This window comes from Enhydra lutris, unplaced genomic scaffold (assembly GCF_002288905.1).
Source record: "Enhydra lutris kenyoni isolate GAN:26980312 unplaced genomic scaffold, ASM228890v2 scaffoldscaffold14, whole genome shotgun sequence".
Taxonomy (NCBI): Eukaryota; Metazoa; Chordata; class Mammalia; order Carnivora; family Mustelidae; genus Enhydra; species Enhydra lutris.
Window position 1 is genome coordinate 9,164,042 of NW_019154098.1, and position 16,865 is coordinate 9,180,906.

Here is a 16,865-nt window from a genome sequence, read left to right on the forward strand (position 1 = left end):
TGGATTGGCGGGGAGTGGGTGGTGGTTAGGTCTCCTTTCTAGGCCTGGTTTTCCATTTGGAAAAGATCAGAGCAGGTCCCTCCCCAAATCACACACAAGTGCCCACCTTGGTCTGGGCGTCATTGAGGACACTGGCAGGCTTCTGGCGGAGACAGGACACCATTTCTTGGATGGGTGAGGCGGGGCAGCTGACCTCCTCTGCGAAAGCAGCTACCTGCTGCTGAGCCCTCTCTTGGCTGATGACAGCAGCCGGGGAGAACACGGAGCCACCCTGGGAGAGAACGCAGACTCAGGTCAAACAGTCTAGATGGTCTCCTTCCCAATACTCCCGGCTCAGCCCAGAGACCTTGGGGCCACCTCAGGACTCCACATCATTCGTCCAAACTCAGAAGACCCAGGACCCTTCCAGGAGATGCCCATAGGCATTCAGGGGGTCAGGACCATCCATCACATGTCAACACAGCATGTGACCTTGAACAAGTCTCTCTAGGCTCCAGTTTCCTTACCTGGGAACTGTGGGCCCTCAACAGAGTGATCATTGACTAAATTTGTATATTGAGGCCAAGGGCTGATGGTGGTTGAAGAGGAACAAGGAGCAGAATTGTCCTTGCCCACAACCCCCACTCTCATCTCCTAGGTCTTCTTAAATAGAAGTTTCCTGGCTCCGTTAAAACAGACTTGGACTTTCAAATAGAAACCCACCTAGAAGGTGATGGAAACACAGTCATTATGCAAGGAAATTTTTCCAGCAGAGTCAATGCAAGTCTCTGCCAAACCCTGGCTGGCTGTGAGGCTTTCCTGTCTAGGAATGCAGGTGGCAGGAATGCCAGGAAGTCCATCCCCAGGCCTGCACTGTTGGTGGGATTGGTTTTCTGCCCAGGATGGAAGAGGTAGGCTGAGCGCCTTGGCTAGGGTACAACCCCAGGGTCTTCTGTCTGTGGACCACCCCCAGCTCAGACACTGCTTCACACGAGGGCATCAGGGACAAGGGGGGCAGAGGGCCGTAGGCCTACCAGCACCAGAACTATTAACGGTACCACTGAAACTGATAATACACAGCAAGGGTCATCGATTGATGACTTTGATTGTTTTTTGTTTTTAAGATTTATTTATTTATTTCAGAGACAGAGAGAGAGAGAATGAGCACTGGGGAGGGTGGGGGGGAGAGAGAGAGAGATAGAGAGAGAGAGAAGCAGAATCCCTACTGAGCAGAAAGTTTGACACTGGGCTTGATCCCAGGACCCTGAGATTATGACCTGAGCCAAAGGTAGACGTTTAATCAACTGAACCACCCAGGCACCCCGAGGACTTCGATTGTTAACTCAACAGCTTCCTCCACTTCTTCTCACTCATCCTCACCAAGGCTGGGGAAGTCAGCCTGTGTCATTGTCCCCATTTTCACAAATATGAAAATAAAGAAGAAGAAAAACTCAGTAACTTGGCCGAAGTCACGAATGCTGCCAGGTTCTGAGCCAGCCTGTGGATGCAGGTGGCTGGGCTCCAGAATTTGTCGTGCTCCAGGACCCTGGGCAGGGAGCGGGAGGTTCTAGCTCTGTGAGCAAACTCTGTACGAAGAGGTCTACCCACCTACAACCACCTGCCAGGTTCTCACCCTCGCAGGAACTTTGTATCACCTGCAATTTCTGCAACAGTAAGAGGAGGCAGGTACAGCTGTTATCCCCATTTTGGAGATAAGCAAACTGAGGCTCCAAGAGGAAAGGGAAGTCCTCATTTATAATCTAGTAGGTACCAGGACTTAGGAGCTTGGCAACAACAAAAACTAATAATGATAGTTAACATTTACTTAGTAATTGCTAAGTTTCTGGTATAGTTGTAAGCACTTTGTACATATTAACTCATTAAATCCTCTCCCCAACTCTCAGAGGTAAATGTTTTTACTCCCTTTCTCTTAGAGAGGAGGAAATTAAGGCACAGAAAGGTCGAGGACCTTGGCCAGCATCACACAGCACGCAACTACCAGAGCCAGGACCCCAGTCCAAGCAGCCCACCTTGGCCATACTTTCAACCCCACATTATACCACATGTGTTTTTATATCCCTGTGTTTTTATATCCCGAACAAGGTGCTGTGTTCTTGAGCCAGACTGTACCCTCTTACCCCAATGTAAAGAGAGCACTGATCTGGCTGACCCCAGAGAACACATTTCCATTCTAGACCCTACCCTGAGCTAAAATGTCAGAAACTGCTAAAAGCACCAGAAATACAACAACAGGTGTATCAGAGGGTGCTGCTCTCCCTGGCTCTTTGAGAGGATCATTGAAAAATAGCAGAGGAAAGCATTCTGCAAGCTGTAAACGCACGTGCCCACGTATACTGGTTACCTGAGTCACTGGTGCTATTACCCATTGTGCAAAACAGACAATAGACAGATGTCCAGAGGGGAGGAGACCCACCCTCTTGAGATTCCAGCTGGACAGATTTCTTGAAGTCAGGGAATACATTCCAGCACTGCTTCTAGAAAGTTCCAGGGGTCCTTATGCCTCCGAGTCAGGACTGAGGGCCATGGGCAAAGCATGGGCATCGCAATGAGGATAGGCCATCCTGCAGGGAAGGCTGAGAGCTGAGGGGAGCATTGGGTGGGGCAGGAAGAGAGCAGAAGCTGAGGTTGGTTCTGGCTGCAAGTAGGGTTGAGGGTCCGAATCTTAGCAGCTCAACGCAGTCTCATGTCGCTGAACACAGCCCCCGTCCTGGCTTCCAATTCCACATGGCGACTTCATAAAGTACCCAGCCTCTTTCCGTCCTGAGTCACATGGACACAGTGCTACCAGCTCCCCACGCTGCCCCCGAGGGTGAAATGCTTAAGAATCAAAAGAGAGAACCTCGGTAGAGGGTTCCTCATGTGTCCGCAGATTTTACAGTTACTCCTTTTTGCCTCACAACCATCCCACGAGGCAGATGATATCATCATCCCATTTGATAGAAAAGGGGCTCACAACCCAGAGGACTGGGCGGAGGCCAAACCGCGTCTGAACATGGGCGGCCAAGCTCCAAGGCCAAGCCCTTAGCCACCAGGCCAGCCTTCTGTATTCACCGGGCAGGTTCTCGATGAAAGGTGGTGGTATTATTACCATCTTATCTCAACTTAGTTGTCGGGACCGAGGAGGAACCTTGTGGCCAGAGTCCGAAGTGAGACCGATTGTAACCCCAGCCCAGAGAGAGCAGAGCACGTGGGGTGTGGATCCGGATAGCAGCAGCGTTATCCTGGGGCCTGGGAGCCCTTTCTGACGTCTCTGAGCCACTCAGACTGGGGCTGGCTGCGGGCTCTGCAGATCCGACACAGGGAGCGGTCGTCTGCATTGGTTTTCTGTCCTCAACCCATCTAGGTAAGCTCAGCGTCTCCTGTTGTCGGCGGGGTTGGCTACCAAACGCACAAGGCAAGTTTCCTGCCCCACTGAGCTCCAGCTGGTGGCCCGCTCTGTGCTTCAGCCCCTGTAACACACACAGTCCTAACGCCTGAGCTCACGGTGAGAATGAGCAGCTCAGAAGTAAAACACCCCGCCAGCCCTGAGCCAGGAACGCAACGCGTGGGGACAGCACCCAGGGCAAAGGGATGTCATCCAGGGGCTTCTTTCCAGTGATAAGGGGTCCAGCTTTCCTGAGAACCCCTGGGTCTGCTTTGTCTTAACACCACACACACACACACACACACACACACACACACACACACACGCACGCACATGCTCAAGACAGTCAAGATCAAAGCCCCATGCTCTGAACTGCAGATCGAGCTGGCAAATTGCAGGCCCTGCAGTTTGGGGGCTGCTGGGCCCCGCTTCGGCCGTGTAGGCCGTGAGGATGTGAACTTTGGGAAGGCACCCGCTGATGTTTTCAGCACCGTGTGCAGCTATAAAAAGCCGGAGCTCCCGATACAGTGAGGAAGTGGTTAAAGGCGTGGGTTACAGCGATATTGCACCACGGCTTAGAGAACTTTCCTCTCCCTCAAGTAGGTTGTTGTAATTGGTCTTACTAAAGGAAACGTCTTTCTTCGTGGAAAATGGGTGGTTAGACGAGTCAACGGCCGGCTCAGCCCTCCCTTTAAAGCACTTGGCTGGAGAGCAAAGGAGGGGGCTAGAGCCGGTGTGCCACAGGGTGCATGGAGTGTGGGGGGGGTCTGGGGACAGAACTGGGTCCACAGCCCAGGCCTGTCTCAAGTCTGTAGACTAGGCTGTCAGCCCTGTCTGAAGCCAGCAGAAGGACTGGCCTCATGCACCAGCCCTGTTACGCCCCCAGGAAAGGACTCAGGGTGAGTGGCAGACATCTGGGGGCTTTGGCTACTCCTCTGTGAATGGGAATGATGCGCTGTAGTGTAAGGGTCCTCATGAGGACACACGCAAGATAATGGGGGTCCTGTGTATGGGGGATGGCGTATTGGGATTGCAGTGAGCACCGTGGGGGTTAACGGGACCCCTGCAGGGCTGGGGACAGCGGGGTCTTCAGTCTGCCTGGTCACACAGCAGTCTCACATCCGGCCCTGGGCCCATGCTTATCCTAATCTGACTGAGCTATTAAATGGCAACGTTTTCGCTTGCGTGTGTGTATGCATGTGTGTGTGTTTAACTTCGAAAATAATGCGAGGCAAAACCACAATTGCTAACCACGGCTTTTTCTTCCTGGAGCCTCTGAACATCATAAGGAGACTTGACCTCCGTCAGCCACTAGAGTCACTTCAGAACCAGGACCTGCTTCCATCCAAGTATGCATATGAACACAAACAGTCACAGACAGAAAGATACACTCACAATATTGCCACACACGGAGACACACACACTCTGAAACACTCAGTCATGGGCAGAAACACACACAAATACACAGATATACTCAGATACACACAGACATATGATAAGCACATACACACCAGAATTTCTTGAAATGGACATTCCTGGGGATGGATGCGGAGGGATGGCAGATGGGTTCAAGGGACTAAATAACCACATGAGCTAGAGAGGAGAGGAACTGGGTCCCGAGTATCCCAGCATCCCCAGAACAGGGCCTGGAACTCAGGAAGGTACGTTTTGAGTGAGCGAGCTAGTGACTGTGTGAGTAAGGGCAAGGATGATGGCTGACTGGCTGGCTGGCTGGACAAGTGGATGGATGGATGGATGGATGGATGGATGGATGGATAGATGGACATATGGATGGATGGATGGATGGATGGATGGATGGATGGATAGATGGACAAATGGACGGATGGATGGATGGATGGTTAGATGGATGGACAAATTGATGGACAAGTGGATGATGGATGGATGGATGGATGGACAGACAGTTGGATGGGCCTATTTATTCTCCTCAGTGAAAAGCTATATTTGCATGAGAGGTAGTAAGAAATAATGCTGAGAGGACTTCGAATCCAGCCTAAGCAAGAGATGAAATTCAGTGGTTAAACCATAGCATAGAAGATAGCAATAGGGAGTGAGGAAAGGCATTTGAACAGGGTGTTAAAGAGAGTATTTTAGGAATGTCATTGATCATTCGATCAATGTCACTGATCATTATCCATGGCACTGAAAGCCATGTTTAGCCCTCTGTAGGCTCTGGAAATGACTGAGCTCTGAAGCCTCCTGAAGACGCACTTCTGATGGCAGAGGCTGGGATGGTCACTCCATAATTATAACCTAGCCCTTGCTCATGCCCTTCCAGCATCATCCATTCGATATTATTGTGCTGCTTTTGACTTGAAGGGCCTTGACACCAGGTCCTGGTATGAAACCCAGCCTAGAAGAGCATGTGAAAGGAGGCTCAGTGAATGACCTCCTTCTTTTGTAAAGAAATGCGCATGGGTATACATTTCTTCACCTGTTTAAGCCTCAGCACCTGACTCCCAGCTGTAAAGTGCCTGCCGCACAGATTTATTGCAAGGCGTTCGTGAAATGTACTGTGTACTGAACTGGGACAGAGAAAATGTTCTACTGGCTTCTATACCTCTGTTGCCCTTCGTTCCATTAGTACAATCAGAAGATGACTACATGCTGGCATTTCACTGGCTAATTCCACACCACCACTCTTAAATTTTTTTTTTAATTTATTTATTTGACACACAGAGAGAGAAATCACAAGTAGGCAGAGAGGCAGGCAGAGAGAGAGGAGAAAGCAAGCTCCCCGCTGAGCAGAGAACCCGATGAGGGACTCGATCTCAGGACCCTGAGATCATGACCCAAGCCGAAGGCAGAGGCTTAACCCACTGAGCCACCCAGGCACCCCACACCACCACTCTTTAAACCTTGGAAATCAATTTTCAGCGTCAAAAAGTTGGGTGGCCCTTTATAAATCATGGCTGATGCCAGAAGTCAAAACCAGAGCCTGGTTTCTCTGTGGTTCAGGGAAATGAACAGCGGGCAAGACCTCACATCCAGATGCTCCCTCCCTGTGTTGATGCTCCCTCCCTGCTGAGCCCTGCGGGACCTCTCACCCTCCTCCTGCTTCATCTTGCCGTCTCTAAATTATATAAACTTTTCAAGGAAGGTGGAAGAGAACTCAACACTGGTAAAGTACCTTTGGAGAGCCAGATCTTTCATGCACATTTTCTCATGTGATCCCCACAGCAGCCCTGTAAGGACTGGCATCCCCACGTCACAGATGGGGAGACTGAGCCCCGGAGTGGCTAGGTGATTTGTGTAAGGTCTTGGGACTAAACATTGTAGGACTGGGATTATGAAGCTTGCTGTCTCCACCTTCACTGCACTGCCTACCATGAAAAACAGTGACAAGTAAACACATCACAGACCCTTATTTCCCACCCCATGCATGAGAGTCTGGTGGCTGGTGACTCAGAAATAGGATCTTAGCAGGGATGGCCAGGACAGTGAAAGGGGGGATAGGCAGGGATGGCCAGGGCAGTGAAAGGGGGGACAGGCAGGGATGACCAGGACATTGAAAGGGGGGACAGACAGGGATGGCCAGGACAGTGAAAGTGGGGACAGGGTGCTTCTTCCACGGCAGGAATGGGTTGCTTTGACATGAATTTATAACTGGACCACGTTCTGCTTACACTGTCTCTTTTAAAAATATTTTATTTATTTAGTTAAGAAAGAGCAAGAAAGAGAGTGAGAACAAGAGTGAGAGAAAGAGAGAGGGAGAGCACAAGCAGAGTGAGGAGAAAGGGAGAAGAGAACTCCATGCTGGACAGGGAGCCCAAAGTGGGACTCGATCCTAGGACTTCTGGATCATGACCTGAGCTGAAGGCAGACACTTAACCTAACAAGCCACCCAAGCACCCCTCCCTTACATTGTCTTAAATACCCACAGCCATCCTATGAAGTAGAAAGAGCCAGTATTACTTAAAAAGAAACTATCAGACTTATTTAATCATTCTTTTGTATATTCCTCACTTTATTCCAAAAGGAATTGGGGTAGACTCAGGAAAATGTGTCAAAGAACTATAGTAATGTGCTTATCCTGGGTGAGAGAGGTGAAGAGCCCAACTTATTGGCCCCAATGCTGCAGCTTTCCCATGATGCTGTGCTGCCTTAGTAGACGGTGGAGGTCATGAGAAATTCTTGGACACTCTTTGCCCCTCACCCATTGCAAATGGCCCCACCAGCTTCTTGGGATAGTCCAATTTTATCAGGGTCCCCTTTATCAGAGTCCCCTGTTAATTCAAGGTGAGGGAGGAGTGGATGAGTTTTATTGGCTTTTTGCACTTTTCAGACTATTCTATTTTCCCAATGAATTTATATTGACTTTGTAACTAAGAAACAACTAAATGGCATTTAAAAGATCAATTCTCTTCTAAAATGTAACTGATTCTTGTTACGAAGAAAGCATTTGTTATCACTTACCATGTAAGCTGATCACTGAGCATGTGGAGTGGCCAAGGTAATGAGGCATGGGACAGAAGGAGGACCCCTGAGGGAGAAGGAAGGTGGTCCTGACTGTATGGGGTGGTCCCAATGACCAGCCTGGTTGTCATCAGTCTGGCCAAGATGTCAATCCCCTTCACGCCCTAGAAAAAGGCTGCTGTGTACTGTTCTACATCCATTGGTGTTACCTTAGTTAACTTAAAGGTTAAATAGAACAACTTTTGGAGTTTGTGAAGCAAAGAGAGTGCCAAAAAAATCCATGATAGAAAACCTAGGTGAGCAAACAAAGAAAATCAAAATTACACATAACCCTCCCAACAAAGGAACACAGTCGTCGAACACTGTTAGCGTGTTAGCGCGCGTGTGCCTACAGATGCATGTGGGTCTATTTATATTTATGTATTTATACACAGGGAATAAGTGAGATCATTTTAGTTCTAAACCCGTCTTTTTCACCTGACAATCAATTATGAATATCACTCTGCATCGTTGCTTATTCAGTTACGAGACTGTTTCTAAAGCCGTAGCACAATCGGGTGCTTAGGCTGCTGGGAAGAGTCACAGAGAGGGCAACAGCACCTGCTGGGTGGTGGGACGTGAGGGACTAGGATGCAAATCCCAGCTCTGCTTTGTCCATGTCTGATCAGAGACTATTTCTTCAACTGTCAGAAGGATGATAATGATCCAGAGAGTTTCCCCATAGTATTGTTGTAAGGGAAGACATGATATGATTTTCATGTAATGGTAAATATGCAATAAATGATAGCTATTATTGCTTCCAGTTTTACTATGTTCTAGACAAACCTGCAACGTACATACACCTTTATAGCCCAATCTATTCACATTACTGTGATAATTTCCCGATACAAAGGCATGCCTAGGTCAGAAAGTATCCCTTTTTCCTGACAGATGATAAACAATGTATTGCATGAGCTCTTACTGTAACATTCTAGTGGTTTCTCATTAAAGAGATACAGGGTGAAAATATGAAAGGAAAATATTTTTCTATCATATATGTACGATGAACATTTTGTAGGTCTTAAGGTTATGTTTCTTGGCATCTAGAGCTAACTTGGGAAAGTTGTTTTATTGAGATGTAACTCACGTATCATACAGTTCACTCATTTAAAGCAGACAGTTCAATGGTTTTTAGTTATATTCAGAGTCATGCAACTGTCACCATGATCCGATTTTAGAACATTGTCAGCGTCCCACAAAGAAACCATGAACCCATTAGCCGTCATTTCCCAGCCCCAGGCAACCACTAATCTACTTTCTGTCTCTGCAGATTTGCCTATTCTGAACATTTCATATAAATGGAATCATGCAATACATGGCCTTTGTGTCTGGATCCTTCCAGTTCGTCCATGTAGCTGTCCTCTATTCTGTTTTATTGCTGAATCACATCCTATTGCCTAGATACACCATGTTTAGCTTATCTACTCATCAGCTGGTGGACATTTGGGTCCTTTCCACTTTTTGGTGATTGTAAGTAATGCTGCTATTCACTTGTGTGCCTATGTGTGTGTGCTTGCGTGTGTGTGTGTGTGTTTTCAACTCTCTCAGTTGTGTGTGTAGGAGTAGGAGTGCATGGTTACGTGCTTGCTCTATGTTTAACCTCCCAACAGGCTGCCAAAATGTTTCCTTAAGGAGTTGCACCATTTTTATTCCCACAAGCAAGGTATGAATGCTCTGATTTCTCCACAAGCTCTCTCATTCTTGTCATCTGTTAAAAAACTATTAGGAGCATAACAGTCCTCGTGGGTATAAAGTGATCTTGTGGTGGTGTTGATTTTCACTTTCCTAGTGTCTAATGATGTTGAGCATCTTTCCATGTGCTTAGGGGCTATTCATAGATCTTCTTTGGAGAAATACCCGTTCAGATCCTTTGCCCAGTTTTAAATGTTATTTGTCTTTCTGGTCTTGAGTTAGAAGCATTCTTCATATATTCCAGACACAAGTCCCTTACCAAATATATAATTCACAAACACTTTCCCCCATTCTGTCTCTTTCACTTTCCTGATGGTAGCTTTTGCCACTCAATGTTTTTAATACTGAGGAAGTCAGCTTTTGGAGTCATAGCTAAGAAACCATCACTTAACCCTTGCATTCTATATGGAAATATTTTAAAAACATTTTTTTTTCACAATGTACTGCCAAAGTGCCCTCCAGAGAGGCTGTGCCTTGGCGTGTTTTGTCTGCAAACTTAAATCGCCAACTGGCTCTGTCTGCACGTGGAGGAGAGTAAAGAACGGTAGCAGCAGTTAGGGGGAGCCCGCTGTGTTTCCTGCCCCTTACAAACTGTTTCCAGTGTGTGCTTACTGAACTTCTGACTGAGGATCGAGGACTGTGTCTCTTTAATGAAAGAATGGCAGAGGCTCAGAGAGGATAAATGACCTGTCCCCAGTTACCCACTGCTTGGGAGCTGGATTCAGGCTGTTTGTCTCCAAAGCCACTGCTCCCTGTGCCAAAGGGAACCGGGATGGAGGCAAATTTCTATACTTTTCCTTCCTTCTCCAAACATCTCGGCAAACCCTGCTCTTCATGGGGCTCAGCCACACAATTGTCCTCTTTACTGATGGAGGCACAGTCCAGAGGCCTTGCCCAGGCATCTGTAGGGGGAGCACTCCAATGTGGGGGCGGGGGGCTCCTAGGCACTTCAGCATGGAGAGGGGAGAGGAACCAGCCCTTGGCTCTGCCCTTTAGAGTGGAGCTTGCTCTCCTGCCGTGGTTTTCTTCCAGGTTCCTACAGACTTGACAAAGTGCCTTTTTCCATCTGTCACAAATATTATATCTAATTGTCTCCATCACCTTCTGGCTGTCAGAAACCATTTAAATGCTTGCCACTGAAAAAGGACCCATTTCGCCAGCAAACCGATCACCCATTGAAAGTGACACTGAGTGATGGCGGATGCAAGGATGGGCCCCTTATTTCAAAGGGACTTTATAAAATGCAGGGAGTCTTTCCCTTCATTCTTGGTCAGCAATTTATATAGGTATAGGTTGCCTTTTAAAAATAAATTCATAATTCGAGCTTGCAGAAGTGCCTGGGTGTTTCTTTCCAGTCACTTGACCCTCTAGCTTTGTTTCAGGGACCAGCTGGCCCAGAAAAAGGACCAGTGCACCTGTAGAGGGGAGAAGGAATGCACTGGCCCTTGAGGATTACAGCCTGGGGTTGAACTGTGGCTTTGCTGCCTTCTTTCTCTTTGGCTTTGAACAAATTACATTTTTACGCCTCCATCTCTCAGCTCTAGAGCACCTGCCTCACAGACTTTTGCAAGAGGCACGAGAAATGTGTCCTGTGAGGAGCTGTGCATGCAGCCTGGCTTCTAATACTTCTGCTGGTCTTGGTTCTGGTGTTGGTACAACCAGCAGGACACCTGCACACCAGCATGTCATTGACTAATTCCACCTTGTCCCTCTCTTAAACCCTTGCAAACAACCCTCAGTGTAGAAAAGCAATAACAGCATGAATTCAGAAATCAGAAAGATGCATTTGAATCTCTGCTCTGTTGCTTGGCGGCTTTGTCATTTCGGGGAAATCAACTAACATCACCAAATCCATTTTGCAAAGGTGGAGTTTTATCTGTACCCCTGCGGTTTGTTGTGCAGATTGGTGAAGTTGATGCATGTGGAGGCATTCACGGGCAGCCATTGCCCAGAGCTGTGTCCTTGTACTCATTTAAAGGTGGAAAGATGGAGGTGGAGAGAGATCTCCCAGCAGGTGCCCCCCAAGCGAGAAAGCTGGTCCAGAGTGGAAGTCTTGCCACCTCAATTCTCCTCCACAGGATGGACCAAGCCACTTGTGTTCCCTGCCAGTTTGACTCCTGCAGTCAGCCATGGTGTACGAAGAATTTCCCCAAAAGACAGAAGGGTTTAGAATATTGCTGAAGCTAGCAAAGACTTCTAGAAGTGAGAAAGTCATGTCCAATCACCATTTTCCTCCCAGTCGTTTCTGACTGCCTCCCTCTCTCCATTTCTCCCTTCCTTCATGTCCCTCCTCCCTCCTTGCCTCAGCAAATGCCACCGGCCAGCTCACCACACCTTCCTTAGATAAGCATGGTGTGTGCACATGGTCTGAGGTTCTCGTGGGTATGCACGGCCTTGAGTGTGTAGGAGAGGAGCTGGCCGACTCCTGTGCCAGAGTGGGGTCAGGGCAGCCCCTCAAAGGACACCACACAAGGAGTGTGACCTGAGTTGCCTGGGTGGGATCAGACCACAGTCCTGGTGCCTGAGCCTCACACACCAGCCCTCCCCAACTAGGCCTGCTGTGTTCAACACAGTTCAGCATTAGCCACTCCTTCCTTAGCTTGTGTTAGCCCCAGTGGTGTGTGAGGTGTGAGCTCAGCCCCCACCCTGTACAGAGGACAGCCCTGACAGCCCCTGGCCCGTAATTCAAGGAGACTGTCTCCCCAAACTTTCCCATGCAGACACTCCAGGGGACATTTACTAAGGTGCTGATGCCTCTCTATGAACTAAATAGGTATGCATCATTTCCAACACCATCCCTTTTAAATGTATAGAGTAGAAAGAGATAAAAATTGCTATAGTCATAGAAAAAAGGGACAGAGCATGGGCATCAGGATTAGAGAGATCTTACTGAATCTTGCACTGACAACTTGGCAAGTTGCTTTACTCTCTGGGTCTCAGTTTCTCCATCTATAAAATGGGTCTATTATGTCTCAAGGTGTGGCATCAAGAGCATGGGCAATGGGGCTCATCAGTCCAGGTTCAAGTCCAGCAATCCTTCTTACCCACTGTTTGTCCTTAGAGAAGTGATTTAAGTTCCCTATGCTTCAGCGTCCTTGATGTAAAATGAGGGTAAGAAGAGTATTGACCTCATTTATCGTTGAGGTGAATTCAGGAGACAACAGGGAAAGTACGTGTATGCGTTAGGTTTCTAATAAGTAGAAGCAATCATTAAAATCATAATCGATATTTCAAAGAGTTCTTCTACAAATGAAATCAACTAAAGCACCAGGCAGAACGCAGTTGATACTATTTATAATATTAGTGCTACTCAAACTAAAATAAGAAATAGTGAAATACCCTCCAGTTAAAAAAAGGCTTCCAGGGTTGAATTTTGTTCTGGCCAAGGCTATTTTAAGCCATTGAGCTTGTCTGTCCCTACCCGTCCCCCTTGGCTGCCGCCCACTGCTGGTGTAATTAGTTGTGGCTCGGCGGGCTATGGAATAGACGCTGGCTAGCAATTTCATACACGTCCAGGCACTTATGAATGCCTGACATCATTTTAAGATCACGTCACAGCTGGGTCCGAGCTTGCTCTCCTTAGGTACCAGCAGCAGGACATCGTTGTGAGTACAAAAAATGCATCTCCCAGAAGCTAGGGCATCACAGAATGAAAGCTCGGGAGGGGACACCAGCAAAAGCCATCATTGCTCTGTCACAGATCTTAAGCCCATTTTGTGCTATTAAAGCACATTTAGAGGTGGATGGGCCAGTGTCTTTGTTCTGTTTTAGGAGATGAAAATGCCAGGGCAGGGTGCTCAGAAGACCTGACTCAGTTCACGATGAGAAGCTGATCACAGAGGCTTGATGGCCACGTGTCCAGCCAGCTGTGTTGGCTGTTGCCCGGCTGTCCCCGGGCTGTCCTCAGAACGCAGGCTGCTCTGCTGCAGTGAGCTAGGCAATTATCAGGACAATTCCATGCCCATCTTGGGGCACCCTGATATGGTAGCAGCTGGAGGGGATCAGAAAGCAAAGAAGGACTTGAGAAAATTTCTGATCTACAGGGAGGGGAGGCTTTTATGGTTTTTATTTTTGTCTTAAACCTGCTCCCTCTGTCCTTCCCTCCCATTCTTCCTCCCTGCTCGCTTGGGCTGTGAGAAGTGCTGATGCTAGGTGTCAGTCACGGACAAAACAACTGGGCTCCTTGACCTCATGGAGCTTACAGTTTTTGGAAGTCAGGCTGGCCGAGAGATGGGAAAACAAAGGTGTTAATGAGAGACCCTTGAACAAATTCTCTTCCTGGAGTCTGATGCCACCCAGTGCCACCATGCACTGCCTCTTTCTCAGGGGAAGCAACACTCTGGTCTTCGTTTTTAAGCAGAGTTCACAAGAACGTCTCTATCCCTCCCAGAAGCTGGACTATATATTTGCTGTGGGGAAGATAACATGTAGCCTTTCAAAACTCCTCATTGAGATCCCTCTTTTTTAGCAATGATGCCTGTCTCCTTTGTTTCTGTTAGAGTCTTGGTCTCCCAAAGGAAGTGCCCAAGATAATTCACTGGAACACAAAAAGAAAATTCTAGAATGTACTATTTAACTAGTCTTATACTTTAAAAATATTTTTATATTTATAATGTGTCTTTGCAGAGTCACCTACATATATAATTAATGATTAAATGTTCACATATGGGGGTGCTTACTCAAAACTCTTACTGTCTGGGTGCATACTTGAAAGTCTGGAGATGATTATACTTGACAACAGGAAGAGACCCTTTTCTCAGTCAGCTGAAGAAAGAGTCCAGCTGGGACATCACCACAGACCCACAGGGCCTGCTCTGTTCATAGGAATAAAAATTATTGGCAAATGTTTTGCTTCTGGGACAGTGGCAAGCCATTCTGGCAAGGCTCAGCGGTGGATGGATGGCCCCATAGCTGCCATCCCTCCTGCCCACCAGTGCCATATGCCATGAGACAGTCTCAGGCACCACCCACTTGGATAATCAAAGAATTCCACCTCTGGGCAGAGGACAAGAGCGGTGGGGGGGTGCATATCTTGGCCCCACCTTTTGCAGGGTGTGAAGGGAACATGAGCCCTTGGAGCAGACTCTGACTCAGTAAGATGAAAGTTCCATCAAAGTCCTGGTTGGCCCCAACTGGAGACTCATCCCTGATTCTGGCAGATCCTAAAATGAGGGGAAAGCCATTCTAGTCAGTGGAACAACAGGAATAAAGTCCAAGACAAAAGCCAGCAGAGAAAGGGGAAGATGACTGGGAAGGCAGGTTGGGGCAGCGTGGACCAGATGAGGATCTGCACGAGGCCAAGGATGATGGGGAAGAACAGTACTGGACAGAACTGGTTTGAGGAGGAGCAATTGGTCAGCCTGTCCCAGCTGCAGGAGGGACAAAGAGATCACAGGAGACAGGATGACAAATGAGTGGCAGATCCCAAAGTCACTTCCATTTCCAGACAAGATGCAACTGAAGTCATCCCCATCATGAAAACCAAAATGAGAAGGCACAAAAAAAACATCCCGGCTGGCCCTGCCAAATGTCCCATTTTGATGGATAGCTCTCATGTTCAAGGTTGAGCTGAATGTCACTCCTCCATCAAGCCTTGGCTTCCCTGCAAGCACGAGCCACTTCGTCTGGTTTCCCTCATCTTTGGAGCTCCCACCATGCTGCCCTGTCATCAAGGTTCCTTCCAGGACCCTGTTTGACTCATACTGAGCTCCTGGGCGGCAGGGCACGTGTCACCGTCACCCTTATCTCCCTAAAGCTTAGCCTCACAGCTGGCCGGAAGTTAATATTCATTTAATATAATTGTCATTTGAATAAATGAGTGGCTCAGTTAGGTCTAGGGAATAAAAGAGATTGTATATTGGTACATGAGAGGAAGTTTGTAAGGCAAGCAAAGTTACAAGAATGAACTTAGGATCCACTCAGAGAACTTCCTGAGCTCTGAGAAACCCAATGACCTCTTTATCAACCCTCACAAAGCTGGGAAGAGCTAAGGTCTCCCCTGCGAAGTGGAGTTAGTGGGTTAGGTTGAGCAATGACCAAAGACAACAAGTCCGGTGAATCAACACTTTTGTGCTCATCACTCATCACAGCAGAGTGCAGGGGGAAGAAAGCTTTCACTTTTCTCTCTCCTGAGAACACTGTTATGTCAAGAGGCCTCTCAGAGAAACACAGAGAATCGGATAACATGTGGGTCCCCTGCCTGCTGGAGAATTCAGCCCATCCAGATGGACCACTTATCCATTTTTGGAGATGGTTCCAGAAATAGAAACAACTGCCATCTTTAGAGAAACAAGAGGGTCTGATGTCTCTCAGATGATGCCTGTGGTTAGCTTATTATCTTCCCCAGAGGTAAAATTCAATATTCACAATTTACAGGCTTTTGATCAGAAGGCAGGTTCAGGACCTTCATTTATCCATTTAATTAGTGGATAATTATGGGTCATTTCTTTTGGGGTAGGCTCAGGTGAGGATCAATGGTCATGTGTTGGACCTTCACCTGCCTTCTCAACAGCATGCACCACTTTGAAGGGCAAGGGGGACATTCATGTATGTGCCTTTCACTGTGCTAGGTGGTCTGTACACATTGTCCTACAGACCCACAGTCCTGGGAAGGCAATAGGATTAATAACACCTGTGCAAGGTCACACATCTCCCAAATATCTTGAACTCCTTCTCTTGCTCTTGACTTCCATGTGCATGTGTCCTACTGCTGTGAGCAGTTATTACTCCAAGGCTAGTTCTGAGGAGGGAGCAATCATCTTTGGTTGGGGGAGGCTGGAAATATTTAAGAACAAGGTGAGCTCTGGGTTGGGTCTTGCATAAGGGAGGTCATCCCACACAGGTAGGGGAAGGGCAGAGTGGCAAAGTTCATGGTGAAGAGGTGGGAGGCTTGTCTGATGTTCAGGGGGCCACATAAGGTTCTTATAATTCAAGGCCACATCAAGGCCTTGAATGGTGATGTTGTTGTGGGAGGGGATTAGAGAAACAAATGTGACGAGCTCTGAATGCCAGGAAAAGGGATGATGCTGGTCCTGTGGGAAACAGGAGTCTTCAGCAGGTACTAGAGGAAGACACAGGGCTGGAAAGGTGTGAGGGAAGCACTGGGACATGGGACATCCCTCTGGGGGTCAGTGAAGAGTGACAGTGAGTTCACCTCCAGAAGTGATTGAGCTGGACCTGGACGGTGTCCCTCATCAGCTGGTTAAGGTAGAGCAAGCAAGCTAAACCCTAGGAACCTTGGTCTCTTCAGGTGACATACAGACTACTTAGGAAGAATAAATAGGTACCATAAACAGAGCCAAGTCTTTTTCCTGGCAGTCCCCAAACATCAGTTCCC

At 47.9% G+C, this 16,865-nt stretch overlaps 1 protein-coding gene across 1 annotated transcript in view; it reads right to left on the reverse strand.

Moving 5' to 3' along the window:
* Positions 1–16,865, reverse strand: part of LOC111146558 (thyroglobulin) — a 238,337-nt gene that overhangs the window by 34,958 nt on the left and 186,514 nt on the right. The window contains exon 42 of the mRNA XM_022502145.1: positions 107–271. Coding sequence (XP_022357853.1) covers positions 107–271 — 165 coding nt within the window. The remainder of the gene's footprint in view (positions 1–106; positions 272–16,865) is intronic.